Source organism: Hyaena hyaena, unplaced genomic scaffold, assembly GCF_003009895.1.
Source record: "Hyaena hyaena isolate Hyena2069 unplaced genomic scaffold, ASM300989v1 scaffold_9, whole genome shotgun sequence".
In the NCBI taxonomy this organism is placed as follows: Eukaryota; Metazoa; Chordata; class Mammalia; order Carnivora; family Hyaenidae; genus Hyaena; species Hyaena hyaena.
Window position 1 is genome coordinate 1281105 of NW_024080641.1, and position 14716 is coordinate 1295820.

A 14716-nucleotide genomic window follows, 5' to 3' on the forward strand; every position below is an offset into this window, starting at 1 on the left:
AGCTCATGTGCTCCCATCAGACAGGCAGACGCACGCGCGCTGGCAGGGACGGGGGGTGGGGGGGTGTGGTGGTGTGCAGACACAGTGGGGGGCCCTACGGAGAAGGGTGGGGGGAGGGGCACCCCTGGTCCGCAGGCCCCAGGGAGTGATGTGGACCGAGCCCTGCGATGTGCTCCTGGACACCCACCCCGGGGAAGGGCGCACACGCGTGTTCAAGGTGACAGCTCGAGAAGGTTCACTGACTGACACTCATCAAATTAAAACCAAAACTGGCAGAAGGTCTGTCCCCGTGGCGCTCCATTAATGACCTTTTTACCATCGTTACAGCCCATGTGTCACGAGCCCTGACCCCGGGCCATGCTCTGTTCTAGCTGTTTCTACACAGGAACCCTCATCAGAGCCTTCGAGGGAGGTGACCTGTACCATCACCTCCAGCTACGGGTAAGGGAACGTCCGGCCGCACAGCAAACGGAAGAATAAGAGCTAGTTATCACTTTGGTTACATGAACAGACACTGTGCGGCTATGTAGGTAAAGCTGAAAACTGTAACGTAGGGGTGCGTGCCCAAGGACAAGGGGGCACGTGGGAATAATGACCATCAGGGCACAGGGAGGCAGGGGAAGGTGGAGAGGATGTGAAGGATATGGAGGGGAATTCTGCCGGAATGGTTCTTTTCTGTTGCCTTTCTGTTTTTTTTTTAAGTTTGAGAGAGAGAGAGAGAGAGAGAGTGAGTACATGCTTAAGTCGGGGAGAGAGGCAGAGGGACAGGGAGACAGACAGACAGACAGAGAATCCCAAGCAACCTCCACGCTCAGCTTGGAGCCCAACATGGGGATCAATCCCATGACCCGTGGGGATCACGACCTGAGCTGAAATCAAGAGTCAGACGCTCAACCGACTGAGGCCCCCAGGCGCCCCACTCTGACACCACGTGACCCAGCAATCCCGCACCCAGGCATCTACCCAAAAGAACTGAAAACAAAGCTCACACTATGTATTTGTACATTATTCGTAATGGTAAAAAAAAAAAAAAAAAAAAAGGTGGAAACTTTGATGGATAAATAAAACGCAGTCCCTCCATGCAGCAGAATATTATTATCGGGCTGTAGAAAGGAAAGAAGGCCAGCTTCATACCACATGGGGGAATCTCGAAAACATTATGCCACGTTAAAAAAAAATCTAGACACCAGAGGCCACATATTGGACGCTTCTGTTCATCTGATGTGTCCAGGGTGGGCAAATCCAACGCGACAGAACGAGATCAGTGGTCGCCTGGAGCGAGGGGGAAACACAACTGGGAGCGACTGCTAACAGGCGTGGGGTTTTCTTCCTGGGGTTAAAGAAACGTTCTAGAAGTAAGACAGCAGTGGTGGCTGCACAGCATTGTAAATATCCTAAAACCCACTGAATTGTATGCTTTAAAATAGCTGAAACAGGGGCGCCTGGGTGGCTCAGTCGGTTAAGTGTCCGACTTTGGCTCAGGTTATGATCTCACGGTTCGTGAGTTCGAACCCCATGTCAGGCTCTGTGCTGACAGCTCAGAGCCTGGATCCTGCTTCAGATTCTGTGTCTCCCTCTCTCTCTGAACCTCCCCTGCTCACACTGTCTGTCTCTCTCTCAGAAATAAATAAAACATTAAAAAAATTTTTCTAAAAATAAAATAGCTGAAACAGTGAACTTGAAGTGACATGGATTTTATCTTCAATCGAATAAAAAACCAAATCTACCTAAAAAAATTCCTTCCTCTGTGCTCCAGTCACTGTCAAGGCCAAGCTTCGGGTGTCGAGAGAGACCAGTGAGCACTCAGCCCGGCCCGGCCCGACTCTGGTGCGGCACAACCTCGGCATCCACTTCCCTGTGGGAAACTGGGACATGGCCTCTGCTCACGAGTCTGTCACACTGGCCTCATTCTCGGCCCTCACAGGCACCAAGGTCTCCCTGCGTGGGGCAGCCGGCAATTCGGGTCTCACCCAAGCCAATGGTATCTGCCTGTGCTCATCTTTTTTTTTTTTTTTTTAAATGTTTATTTATTTTTGAGAGAGAGACAGAGAACGAGTAGGGGAAGGGCAGAGAGAGAGAAAGAGACAGAATCTGAAGCAGGCTCCAGGCTCCAAGACGACAGCACAGAGCCCAACATGGGGCTCAAACTCACAAACTTTGAGATCAGGACCTGAGCTGAAGTTGGAAGCTTAACCGACTGAGCCACCCAGGCGCCCCATGCCTGTCTTCATCTTAAAGAAACCAGCATCTGTCACGACTGACCACTCTGTCCTCCACGAAGGTTTCTTCTAGTCCCGACCCACAGCCCGTTCTACATTTTCCCCCAACTCCCTGGCCAGGCTGAGATATGCCGGGCCACCCCCGGGCTCAGCCTTAGGTCACTCCACGCCCCTTCTACATCTTCCCCGAGGAACTTCCTCTGGCCACGGCTTTAATTACCATCCATCCTGCACTGTCCCATACGGTGGCCCCAGCAGCGTGTGGCTGCTGGACACAGGAAGTGAGGAGAATCCGAGCAGAGACGTGTGTGCGCACAACACACTTATGGGTGGTGATGACGCAAACGATTACAAGGATAATTTTCACGCTGATTCAGGGTCAATGTGAAAATATTTTAGAAGGACTGGGTTAAATTAAAATATTAAAATAAGTTTCACGCGCCTGTTTTTCCTTTGTCTAACGTGGTGATGAGAACCATGGAGAGGATGTGTGTGGCCCACGGTCCATTTCTCGTGCTCTGCACTCGACTCTCCCACGCTCGCTCTCCAGCCTCGACCCCCTGCGGTCTGGCCGCCCACGGGACGTCTCTGCCCACATGGCTGGCAGGCACCTCACGTCCCACATGGCCAAGCCCAGCTGGGTTACTGCCTCTCAAGTCCCTGCTCCTCCCCAGTCCATCATCCACACACCCGTTCACCCTCATCCTCTCTCGCCCCCCTCCCCCACGTAACCCGTCCTGTTGAAGTCAGTTCTCCAACGTACCCAGCCACTGGCGGCTCTGACCTGGACAGCAACGGACACCTCTGTGTCTCCCCACTCCCGCTGCCACCCCCGCCAGCCCCCCCCAAGTCTCTAGTTCTGCTAATGGTTTCTTTTCTTTTTTTTAAAATATTTTTTATTTATTTCTAGGAGAGAGAGAGAGAGAGACAGTGTGAGCAGGGGAGGGTCAGAGAGAGAGGGAGTCAGACTGAAACAGGCTCCAGGCTCTGAGCTGGCAGTCAGCACAGAGCCCGACGCGGGGCTTGAACCCACGAACCGCGAGATCATGACCTAAGCGAAAGTCGGACGCTTAACTGACTAAGCCACCCAGGCGCCCCTCTGCTAATGGTTTCTTGAGCTGCTTGATTCTGAGGATCGGCCTCTTTCACTGGTTCTGGGATATTCTCAGCCGTTACCTGTTCAAACAACACCTTCATCATATTCTCTTCCTTCTCTCTTGCTAGAGCTCTAAATGGCATTGTTAGACCTTCTCTATCTTCTATGACCTTTTTTTTAGTGTTTGTTTATTTTATTTATTTTTTAAATTTTTATAGTTTATTTTTGAGACAGAGACAGAGCACAAGCAGGGGAGGGGCAGAGAGAGAGGGAGACATAGAATCTGAAACAGGCTCCAGGCTCTGAGCTATCAGCACAGAGCCTGATGCGGGGCTGGAACTCACGAACTGCGAGATCATGACCTGAGCCAAAGTCTGATGCTTAACCGACCGAGCCACCCAGGTGCCCCTAATGTTTGTTTTATTTTGAGAGAGAGAATCCCAAGCAGGCTCCCCACTGTCGGCGCAGAGCCTGATGTAGGGCTTGAACTCCCGAACCCGAGCCGAAATCAAGGGTTGGACGCCTAACCAACTGAGTCACCCAAGTGCCCCATCTTCCGTGACTCTTAACCTCTCTTCTTAAATTTTTCATCTCTTCATTTCTCTGGGCTGCATTCTGGTGAATTTCATCATTTCTGCTGCCTGTTTGCTACATCTACTCTGTCTACCCAGCTGCTAAAGCAGACCACTTAAATAATATTCTCCAAATCTGCTTGCACTTCCATTTTTCGACTGTTTTCTTATTTATTGAAACATACTAAACGTATTTATTTTGCATCATATATGAATATTCCAATTCAACTATTATTTTCAGTTTCCTTTCTGCTGGTTCTCCCTCATGGTGTTACACGGCCTGTGTTTAGTGATTTTCGATTGTGCATTACTCATGTTAACTTGGAGCTTCACCTGTAGTGAAGGTGGGCTTCTCCAGAAAAGGCTGGTTTGCTTCTGTCAGGCCTGGGCTACTACCAGCTTAAATCATTTTAAAGTTTGGCTTAAGAATCTGTGGACAGCCCAGGTAGGGGAAAATCAGGCTGAAAACCAGTGTGTGGGCTGCTCCGAGCCAAGGTTCGAAACAGGTAATTTTGCTGATAGTCCCCGAGGGGATTTATTTCTAGGTCACCCTGACTTTGAAGTGTGGCCTCTGGAGCTTCTCCTCAGACAAACTTTGTATCCTTTTCCCAGAGGCCGCAGGGCCCCAAAACCAGTATCTAGGTTCACCCTCCAAGCAAAACCTGGCTTTGGCACTCTGCTCATTTTCCCAGGGCCGGGCCCCTCTTAGCTTGTGGCCTGTATGCTCATTTTCTCACTAGCTGTGAATACACTGGAGAGTATTTCCTTTCTTCTTTTATCCAACATTGATAGTTGGGTTTCAGCAAGAGCATCAGTCAGGAATCTAGTCCACCACGTTACGAGAAATATACATTGTGCCTTCCCCCAAAGCAAGCTGAGGGATCTGTTAAAAGCACAAATCCAGGGGCACCTGGGGGGCTCAGTCGGTTAAGCATCCGACTCTAGGTTTCGGCTCAGGTCATGATCTCCTGGTTTCATGGATTTGAGGCCCGTCTCAGGCTCTGTGCTGCCAGTGTGGAACCTGCTTGGGATTCTCTCTCTCCTTCTTTCTGCCCCTCCCCCACTCACACTGTCCAGTCTCTCTCAAAATAAACTTTAAAAAATAGTAATAAAACTACAATCATGTCATGTGCTTACTTAAAACACACCAACTGCCTCCCATTTCAATTAGAATAAAATCCAAACTCCCCTCCCTCTCTTGTTCACTGCACCCAGCCGCAGAGACTATCTCTTGGTTCCCTGAATGTATAGAGAGCTCAGGCCTCAGGGCCTTTGCACTTGCTGCTCCTTTTGCTTGGGACATTCTCCAACACTTCAGAGTAACTATCTGCTCGTCATTCCAGTCCAAGTTGCAAGTTACCTCCGTGGAGAGACCCTCCCTGATGAGTTTAAGTAGCTTCCACACACACCCCCACTGTGCCCCCCTCCCCCACTGCCCACTACCCAGTTTTGTTTTCTTCACAGCATTTATCACTATCTGAACTCATCTTAGTTTTTATGTATATATTTGCTCTTTGGGTGCCCTCCCTGGATGTGAGCTTCCTGAGGGTGGGCACAAGTCCTCTCTTCTCCCTCCTGCCTCCCCAGACCCACAACAGTGCCAGCACATTGAAGGTACTCAAAAAAGATTTGATGAATGACCTGCCGCCACAGGATGATGGCACAGGCCGACCCCAGTGCCCCTCATCTCATACCCTTCCCCCTTCCACGGCCAACCGCTCCTCCATGCCCAGGGCCCAGCCTGATGCCACTTCCTCTGGGAAGCCCTCCCTCATCCCCAAGATGAGGTCAGGCGCCCAGCTAAACGTCCTCCTGGGCTCCTGGGCCCCACAGCATGGTTCCCAGAGGAAGTGCACGGTTCATCCTGCAATAATTCAAAGTTTGTTTCCCACTCTGGACCATGAATGGCTGGGAGGATGATGACAGTGTCTATTTCTGGTCACGACTATATCCCCCCCAATCAACACACTTTACACAGAGGAGCTGCTCAGTACATGTCTGTTGAATGAATGAATGAATGAATGAATGAAGCAAGCAGCAGAAGTCCTGGAGGGCTGTCACCAACATAGCTTACAGTTACCACCTCTTCTATACTAGACATTAAAGGTCACTTCATCAAACAGACAGCCCACTGGCTTTGTTGGGGAGGCTGCTTCACACCACCGAGTTGGCTTGGTGAGGCTGAACCACGAGAACCAGGGGGCTGCACCAGGGTCTAAGCCCAGCATTACCCCCACGTCCTGGTGAGGACACCTTGGGCAGGTGACACACCTTGCTGACCCTCAAACTTGGCTGGACCTTTTCCATTCCATCCCAAACCCCACCCCGCCCGGATCCCCAGCGCCTCACCCGGCCACCAGGATGCGCGGGATGTCAGCAGCAAATGCCTCGCCCATCTCACGGCTGCCCACGTTGGCGATGCAGTGCAGGGCCAGGCACATGAAGGTCGGGTTGCGGCTGGCCAGGTCGTTCTTGATGGCGTTGTTGATGAGCCGGATCAGCTCGGAGTTTGAGTTCACCAGGACCGAGATGAACAGGTAACCCTGGGTGAGGAAGGAGGTGGGGGGCTGAGAACGTTGTGGCTAATTGGTCCTAGACCCCAATCCTCCCACCCTGGGGTCTGTACTTCTAGCTCCCTCCTCCCTCAGACCCAGGAGTCCTGACCCCCAGCCCCTCCTCCCTCAGACCCAGGAGTCCAGGCCCCCAGCCCCTCCTCCCTCAGACCCAGGAGTCCAGGCCCCCAGCCCCTCCTCCCTCAGACCCAGGAGTCCAGGCCCCCAGCTCCTCCTCCCTCAGACCTAGGAGTCCTGACCCCCAGCCACCTCCTCCCTCAGACCCAGGGGTCCTGGCCCCCAGCCCCTCCTCCCTCAGACCCAGGAGTCCAGGCTCCCAGCCCCTCCCCACAGACTCACTATTTGCTTCTCCGTGTACTTGTTGGAGCTGAGCAGGTTCACGGCTTCCATGTGACCAAAGTCAATGTCATGCCCAAGTAGGAAGATGAACAGCAGTTTACACACATATTTTTTCTTACTGTAGCCGTCCAAGGCTTTGTCCCCTAGGGCCAGGAGGAGGAAAGGGGAGACAGAATGAGGAAGGATTATGCCTACAACTCCCAAGTATCCCAGCTCCCAGCCCCTTCCTCCCTCAGACCCAGGCCTCCAGGCCTCCAGGCCTCCAGCTCCCTCCTTTCCCAGCCCTAGGAGTCCAGGCCACCAGCCTACCTTTGAACTTGGAGCGGATATTGGCTAGTTCCTTGTTGATTCTCTTAATCTCGGCCTCCTTGCTCTTACCTGGGGAGGAGAGGGCAGAGCAGGTGACGAGGGTCCCAGAGAGTTGGGCTCCTTATCTTCACTTTTCCTCGGCAAGGTGAAGGCGCCTTCCTGCTGGAAGGGCACACCCTCTCCACCCTGGGGCCTTGGACCCTGGGGCTGAGGTTAGGCCTGGGTCCCATCTCTAGCTGGGAGCTTCACAGAGGTGAGAATCCTAGCTCACTGGTCTTTACAAGCCGGAGGAGAAGCCTGGCACACAACTTGGGGTGATCCCTGACTTGCTTCCTCCTTCCTCCTCTCACTGTGGCCCCTGAACTGTACTCACCCTGGGAGCTCCCATCTCCACCCACAGCCCCGGTTACACCTCCACCACCAGCCCCCAGAACTGGCCTGGCAAGAAACACGTGATGAATGAATGAACGCGTGAGTAAATGAACGGAGAGCTCGGCTGCCTTCTAACTGTCCGCAAGGACTCTCCCCACTACCCCATCCCCACGGAGCTCGGCATCTCCTGACGACCTGCTCCTCCCGCAGGTTCCCAATGTCATGAAGGTCCCGCTGCCTCCCGGTCACAAGGGCAGACTTGTGGGTGCTGAGCTCGTCCACTCCCTGCCTGGCCCTCCTCACATCCTGTCGGCCCTTGGACCCACTTCCTCCATCTCCCGGCTGCCGAGCCCTCCCCACCTCGTCTGCCATATTCCTACTCTTCTGATAAGATCCACGCAAGGGGTGAGTCTAGAGGCTCTCCCTGACCCCACAAGCCAGGTCCTGCGCTCCCTGCGCTCCCCAAAGCCCCGGTCTCTCGGTCTCTCCGCTACCCTCGCCGCCTGCTGCATCCCTCCCCGCGTCCCCGCCCCCCACATCCCCCAGTCCCACTAGAGCCAGACTTCACCATCTCGTCCAGAGAAAAACTCAGAAGCTTGCATTTCACTCTAGCCATCGCCTCGTCCCTTCGGCTTGGCCTACAGCACAGCGGGCCTGCCACCACGACCCCCTCAGCCAGACCCAAATCACTGCAGCAGCCTCCTTTCTGGCCTCCCTGCCTCCTGCTGGGGCGACTCCACCCCATGGCGACCAAGCCCCCTGGCCCTGCCTGCCCCGGCCACCCGTCACCACCTTCCTGTGTGTCCCACCCCATGGCCTCCCACAGTCCCTCCTCTCGCAGGGGCTGTGCGCTGTGCCCTCTGCCCTCTGCCCGGCCCGTCTCTCCAGTCACCTCCTTGTCAGGTGGGTCTCAGCTCGTCACCTCCTCAAAGAGGCCTGTCCTGACCAGCTCTTTAAAGACAGTGCCTTGGGGCACCTAGGTGGCTCAGTCAGCCAACTCTTGATTTTGGCTCAGGTCATGATCTCACGGTTCCAGAGTCTAAGCCCCGTGGAGGGCTCTGTGCTGACAGTGCGGAGCCTGCTTGGGATTCTCTCTCTTCCTGTCTCTCAAAATAAATACATACATTTGAAAAAACAAAAAACAAAAAAAAAACAGCCAATGCCTTACACTTGTTTCCACCATTAAACAAAGTCTTCCCTGGCAAATTTCACACCACGGAACTGTTTTATTTATATTTACTGTCTAACCTTGGCTCCCACTTCAGATTCTGAGCATCACAAGGGAGCTTTTGGAACAGTGCCTGGCATACAGCAAGTGCTTAATAAATGTCTGGTCATCCGAAGAGCAGTGGCCCGCTCAGACCTGTGGCTGTGTCATCCACATCCCTCAGCATGTGGCCAGCCTCCCAGGAGGCTCCAGTGTGCAATGAATGAATGACGGAGCGAATGAATGAACAAGTAAGGGTATGAACTCTCCTTGTCTTTAGAAATCTTGCCTCACATCCTACTCCCAACTTCCAGGGGAGCTCCCACAAGCTTCACTGCAGCTATCGCCTACTCTAGGAAGCCCCCCAATTAGCAGCCCCTGAGCTGCACTGTCCAATACAGCAAATCCCAGGCAGGCAGCTCTTGAGCACCTAAAATGTGGCCGTTCCAAAGTGAGATGGGGTTTAAGTGGCAAAGACACACTGGATCTAGAAGACTGGGGGGGAGGGAGGGGGCAGGGGGAGTGACTGTAAAATATTTCATTGAAAATTTTAAAATACTGGGGCGCCTGGGTGGCTCAGTAAGTTAAGTGTCCAACTTCAGCTCAGGTCATGATCTCGCAGTTTGTGGGTTCCAGCCCTGCGTCGGGCTCAGTGCTGACAGCTCAGAGCCTGGAGCCTCCTTCCAATTTGTGTCTCTCTCTCTCTCTGCCCCTCCCCCGTTCACACTCTGTTTCTCTCTCTCTCAAAAATAAATAAAACATTTTGGGGCGCCTGGGTGGCTTAGTCAGTTAAGCGTCCAACTTTCGCTTAGGTCATGATCTCGTGGTTCGTGGGTTCGAGCCCCGCGTCGGGCTCTGTGCTGACTGCCAGCTCAGAACCTGGAGACTGTTTCGGAGTCTGTGACTCCCTCTCTCTCTGACCCTCCCCTGCTCACGCTGTCTCTCTAGCTCTCTCTCTCATAGAAATAAAAAAAATAAAACATTAAAAAAATAATAAAACATTTTAAAAATTAAAAAAAAATATTGGGGTGCCTGGGTGGCTCAGTCAGTTGAGCGTCTGACTCTGGCTCGGGTCGTGGTCTCGCGGTGTGTGAGCTTGAGTCCTGCTGTCAGCACAGAGCCCACTCCAGATCCTGTCCCCTTTGCTTTCTGCCCCCACTTCTCAAAAATAAAAAAAAATTTTTTTGAGACAGAGAGAGATGCAAGTGGGGAAGGGGGGAAGGGAGAGAATCCCAAGCAAGATCCACACTGTGAGCACAGAGCCTGATGCGGGGCTCGAACTCACAAGCCTGTGAGATCATGACCTGAGCCAAAACCAAGAGTCGGTTGCTCAACTGACTGGGCCACCCAGGCGCCCCTCAAAAATAAATCCTTAGGGGGGAAAAAAAACTCAGGCTAAACATGCTGAAATGACAATATTTGGTGATTCAGATTATGTAAACATATTATTAAAGTTAAGCTTGTCAGTTTCTTTCTCCTTTTACAAAAAAACATGGCTACAGGCAAAGTGGAAACCACATGTGTGGCTCATACCCTGTCAGTGGGACAGAGCTGTTCCAGGGCCGCCTCTGGGCTCGCACACGGCTTGTGTCCCCTCCAGCAGAGCCCACGCTGTGGGTGTCGGGGTCTGCCCCTCTCCCCCCAGACCACAGGAGCCGCCACTTCTGGGTAGCAGCTCCGACTTCCAGGAGGCTACCAAGTGCCGAGCTCAGAAAAGGCAGGAAGACATGACTAAGGGCCTTACGAAGTGCATGTTGGGGCGCTTGGGTGGCTCAGTGGGTTAAATGTCTGATTTCAGCTTAGGTCATGACTGCACGGTTTGTGAGTTCGAGCACCAGGTCAGGTTCTGTGCTGAGCACTTGGAGCCTGGAGCCTGCTTCGAATTGTGTCTCCCTCTCCCTCTCCCTCTCTCTGTCCCTTCCCAGCTCATGAAGAGAGTCTCTCTCTCTCTTAAGAATAAACATTAAAAAAGAAAACTTAAGAAGTGCAGAGTGACCCACTCTCTGCCCTCAGGAAGGGGATGGAGGGCCTGGGGATGACAGCGGGACAGGGTCTCTGGGACCCAGGCGAGGAAGGGCCAGTTCTTCAGTGACAAGCCTGAATCGGCCTGTGTGGCCCCAGAGGCCATCTGATCCTTCATGTATTAATTACAAGGTTCCTGAGCCCCACGGCCAGGCCTGAGTGGGGCGGTGACGCTGGGCACCCAGGACCCACGCGGACCTTGCCCTTCGGATTGTCCCCCCGGGTCTCCGGGCCTGACAGGGCACAGGCAATCAGTGAGCCCTGTCCCCACAGCTGAGTGAGATGGCAGCGATGGAGGCCGCCTGGGGCCCTGGGGGCGCTGCCACGAGGAGGGGACATTTGAGGAGGGCAGTGAAAGGTGAGCAGGGCTCAGGGGCAGCTCACGGGTGACGAGGGGACAGGTGAGGGTGGCGGCGGGGGAGGGGAGGGCGCCCAGCAAGGGTGCGAGGCGAGCCCTATTCTGTCCCTGAGGGCGGCCACAACCGTTTGAAGTGCTTGCCTTAAAACTGTTCCGTAGGCACCGGAAAACAATCCCGTTTTATAAATGGACCATATATTACAAAGTGCCTACTTAAACTTCATGGCAGACAGATGGACATTTGAACATCCATTGAATTTGCGGCTAGAGAACGCTCTGGGCCTTGTTTAAACCTCTATTAAAACCTTCGAGGGTGCCCAGGTGGCTCAGTGGGCTAAGCATCTGACTCTTGGTTTTGGTCACGATCTCAGGGTTCGTGAGTTTGAGCCCCACATCGGGCTCTGTGCTGACAGCGCCAAGCCTGCTTGGGATCTTCTCTCTCCTTCTCTCTCTGCCCCTCCCCAACTGGTGCTGTCTCCTTCTCTCGAAATAAATAAATAAACTTAAGAAAAAAAAAAGCTTCGAGAGGCAGGCAAAACTAACCTATGGCATTGGATGATGGAGCCGGGGTCATCCTTGGAGAGGGGTCGGGGCTGGGAGCATTCATGAGGAGGGTGCCAGGGAGCTGAGGATGTCATTTCTGAATCTGGGGGCCCATTCTGCAGCTGTGTTCATCAGGTAAAGTTCCTCAAGCTTGACACGTATAATCTGTGGGCTTTTTTATACATATGCTAGCTCCGTGTATATCCATGTGCATATGTAAATTAATAGATCTGTATATTAAATTACATATACATATATATTTTTTGAGATTATTCATTTACTAAGAGAGACAGACAGACAGAGGATGCACGGGGGAAGGGCAGAGAGGGAGAAAGAATCCCAAGCAGCCTCTGTGCTATCAGCACGGAGCCCAACATGGGGCTCGAACTCACGAAACTGTGAGATCATGACCTGAGACAAAATCAAGAGTCAAACGCTCAACCGACTAAGCCACTCAGACGTCCCTAAATATATTTTTATGGAGAAGTAATCAGCTATGCAAAAGACTGTAGCAAGCAGATAGGGACAACTTAAAAAACATTTACAGAGTATACATATGTGCGTCTGTATTTTTTCTGTAAACAGTCTTTAATTGTCCACAGCTATTTGATACTGTCCCACACAACTGATACACTTTGCTGTAAAAAAAGAATTCGCAGAGAGAAAAAAGCATCAGGTCTCCAGAGAAGGGGCTGTGGCCCTGGAGGGAGGGCATCCCGGCAGAGGGCACAAGACTGCAAAGATCTGGAGGCCAGGAGCAGCCTGGGTGCCCAGAGCGTGGGTGCTGCTGAGGGCAACACATAGGAGACAGGGGCTCACGGCAGCTGTGCCAGCACTGAGCTAACGGAAGGAAGGATTTGCTGGTACTTAGCAGCGGGGGGATGAGCTCACCATCACGGGAGGCGTGCAAGTGGGTCTGCGCATTGTAAAGGGATTCCTTACCCTCAAACACTCCCGGGGCCAGCCTTGGGGATGAGTCACACGTGCCCTGCTCTGGGAGAGCTCTTGGGCTGCAAAGGAGGCCAACAGGGCCAAGTGAGTACTTTGACGGGGCAGACGCGACAGGGGCTGGGAGGCTGGGAGCAGACCAGCGGAGGAGTCTTCCAGGTGCACAGCTCCTGGCATTCGAGGATCAAAAAGAGGAAGTGGCGATGGGCCAAGGGGAAATGCAGGGAAACGTGCTCAGGGCGGGAGGCCCAGAGCATGCAAAGGCCCGGAGGCCAGCTCGGTAGGCAGGGCCAGAGCGCCCAGTCTCTCCTGGGTCCTCCGAGGGCGCTGGGGAGGCAGGGGAGGGTGCAAGCCCCGCTTCTGCCTGCAGCCACGGTGGCGAGGGGCGTGTGGGTGGAAAAGAGGCCTTGCTACACGCTGGGGCAGGAACTGATGAGCCAGGACCCGCCCTACCTTGGGGGTCCCGCTGGTTCGGGGAGGTGAGGGAGACTTCCGGTGTGCGCACCTAGCTGCAGCCTCGGGTGGGTCTGTCCCTGCCACCAAAGGCACCCCAACAAACCCCGACTCTAACCTGGAGGGATTTACATGCTTTGATGAAGGGAACAGGCAGGGCCCAGTCCCTGACCAGAGACAAGGTAATCAACGTTCCTCTCGACTAGGCTCCCCGGTGCTGTAGACCCACCAGCCCAGAGTCCTCAAGGAGAGTTCTGGAAGATGATGCATGTTACCTCTGGATGGCTAGAAAATCCAGAACATGCTGACCCTGCGCTGTTCAATGTGGGAGCTATGGGCCACATGAAGGCCACTAGGCACCTGAAATGTGGGTGGTGGTACTGAGAAATTAAATTCTTATTTTCCCTAACTTTAAAATTAAAAACCAATTCTCAGGGCGCCTGGGTGGCTCAGTCGGTTGACTATCCGACTCTTGATTTCGGCTCAGGTCACGAACCCAGGGTTGTGGGATAGAGCCCTGTGTTGGGCTCTGTGCTGGGCAGGGAGCCTGCGTGAGAGTCTCTCTCCCTCTGCCCCTCCCTCCTGCTCACTTGCGCATGCGCATGCTCTGTGTCTCAAAAAAAGAAAGGGATAGATAAATTTTTTTGAAAGATAAAAATTTAAAAAATATCTCAGGGCGCCTGGGTGGCTCAGTCCGTTAAGCACCCAACTCTTGATTTCAGCTGCGGTCATGATCTAACGGTTCATGGGTTCAAGCCCCATGGCCACCTCTGCGCTGACAGCACCAAGCCTGCCTGGGATTCTCTCTCTCCCTCTCCCTCTCTCCCTGTCCCTCCCCCACTCTCTCTCTCTCTCAAAATAAATAAACATTTTTAAAAAATTAAAAAACCCAAATCTCAATTCAGCTACTGCAACGTATGTTTGGAACAACTCAGGTACTTTGTGAATCTACTTTTTCAACTCTAAGTTGTATGAACTCTTGATACAGAGCAAGTATTTCCAGTGAAACTGCGGCCTAACTGAGAAAGGAACATAAACTGTCTCATGAATGTTTTTGAAAAATATTGATTACACACTCAAACAATATGGCGAACGTTCTGGTAGACGTTAAAATTAATTTCACTGGTTTTACTTTCTTAATGTGGCTACTGGAAAATGTATGCTTGTATGTGCTGCTCGCTGGGTCAGATGGTGGTTGGTGCTATTAAAGTCATCGCTGCCCCCCCCCCCCGGGGCGGGGGGGAACACCCTCCCTAAACAACACGCCTGTAGACACCATCCCTGAGCCAGCGCCTGCCATGTGAAGGGGGCACACACTGATCGGTCAGCCCTCAGCCCCGGGGACTTGTGGTGGCTTCACTCCTAGGGAGCATCCCCTGGCTTCACAATAGTCTCGACACAGGAAAGGCACTGAAGGCAGATTGCGGACCAAGGGTGCCAGGTGACACACAGGAGTGGGGGAGGCTGGGGCTCAGGCCTGGGACCGTCTGTCTGTCACCAGCATCTGGTGGAAACCCCTAGCCCCCAAAGCCCGTTCCTTAAAGCGCAGGCTCCGGGGTAGGGTGGGGGAGCCCCAGGGACACACTGATGTTGGAGAACCACCAAAGTGAGGTCTCTCCGGAGTGGCCAGAGGGATCCTGTTCCTTCTCTGCTCCAAATCCCTCCACGGCTCCCAAACGGCTCAGCCTGAAAGTGAAGTCCTCAC

The 14716-nt window shown here is 53.1% G+C and overlaps 1 protein-coding gene across 2 annotated transcripts in view; it reads right to left on the reverse strand.

The window, feature by feature from the left end:
* AP2A1 (adaptor related protein complex 2 subunit alpha 1) overlaps nucleotides 1-14716 on the reverse strand; it is a 32607-nt gene that overhangs the window by 13002 nt on the left and 4889 nt on the right. For both annotated transcript variants that reach the window (XM_039250229.1, XM_039250222.1), the window contains exons 2-4: nucleotides 7109-7177; nucleotides 6800-6942; nucleotides 6237-6430 (exon numbers count right to left, since the gene is read on the reverse strand). In XM_039250229.1, the coding sequence (XP_039106160.1) occupies nucleotides 6237-6430; nucleotides 6800-6942; nucleotides 7109-7177 (406 nt within the window). The remainder of the gene's footprint in view (nucleotides 1-6236; nucleotides 6431-6799; nucleotides 6943-7108; nucleotides 7178-14716) is intronic.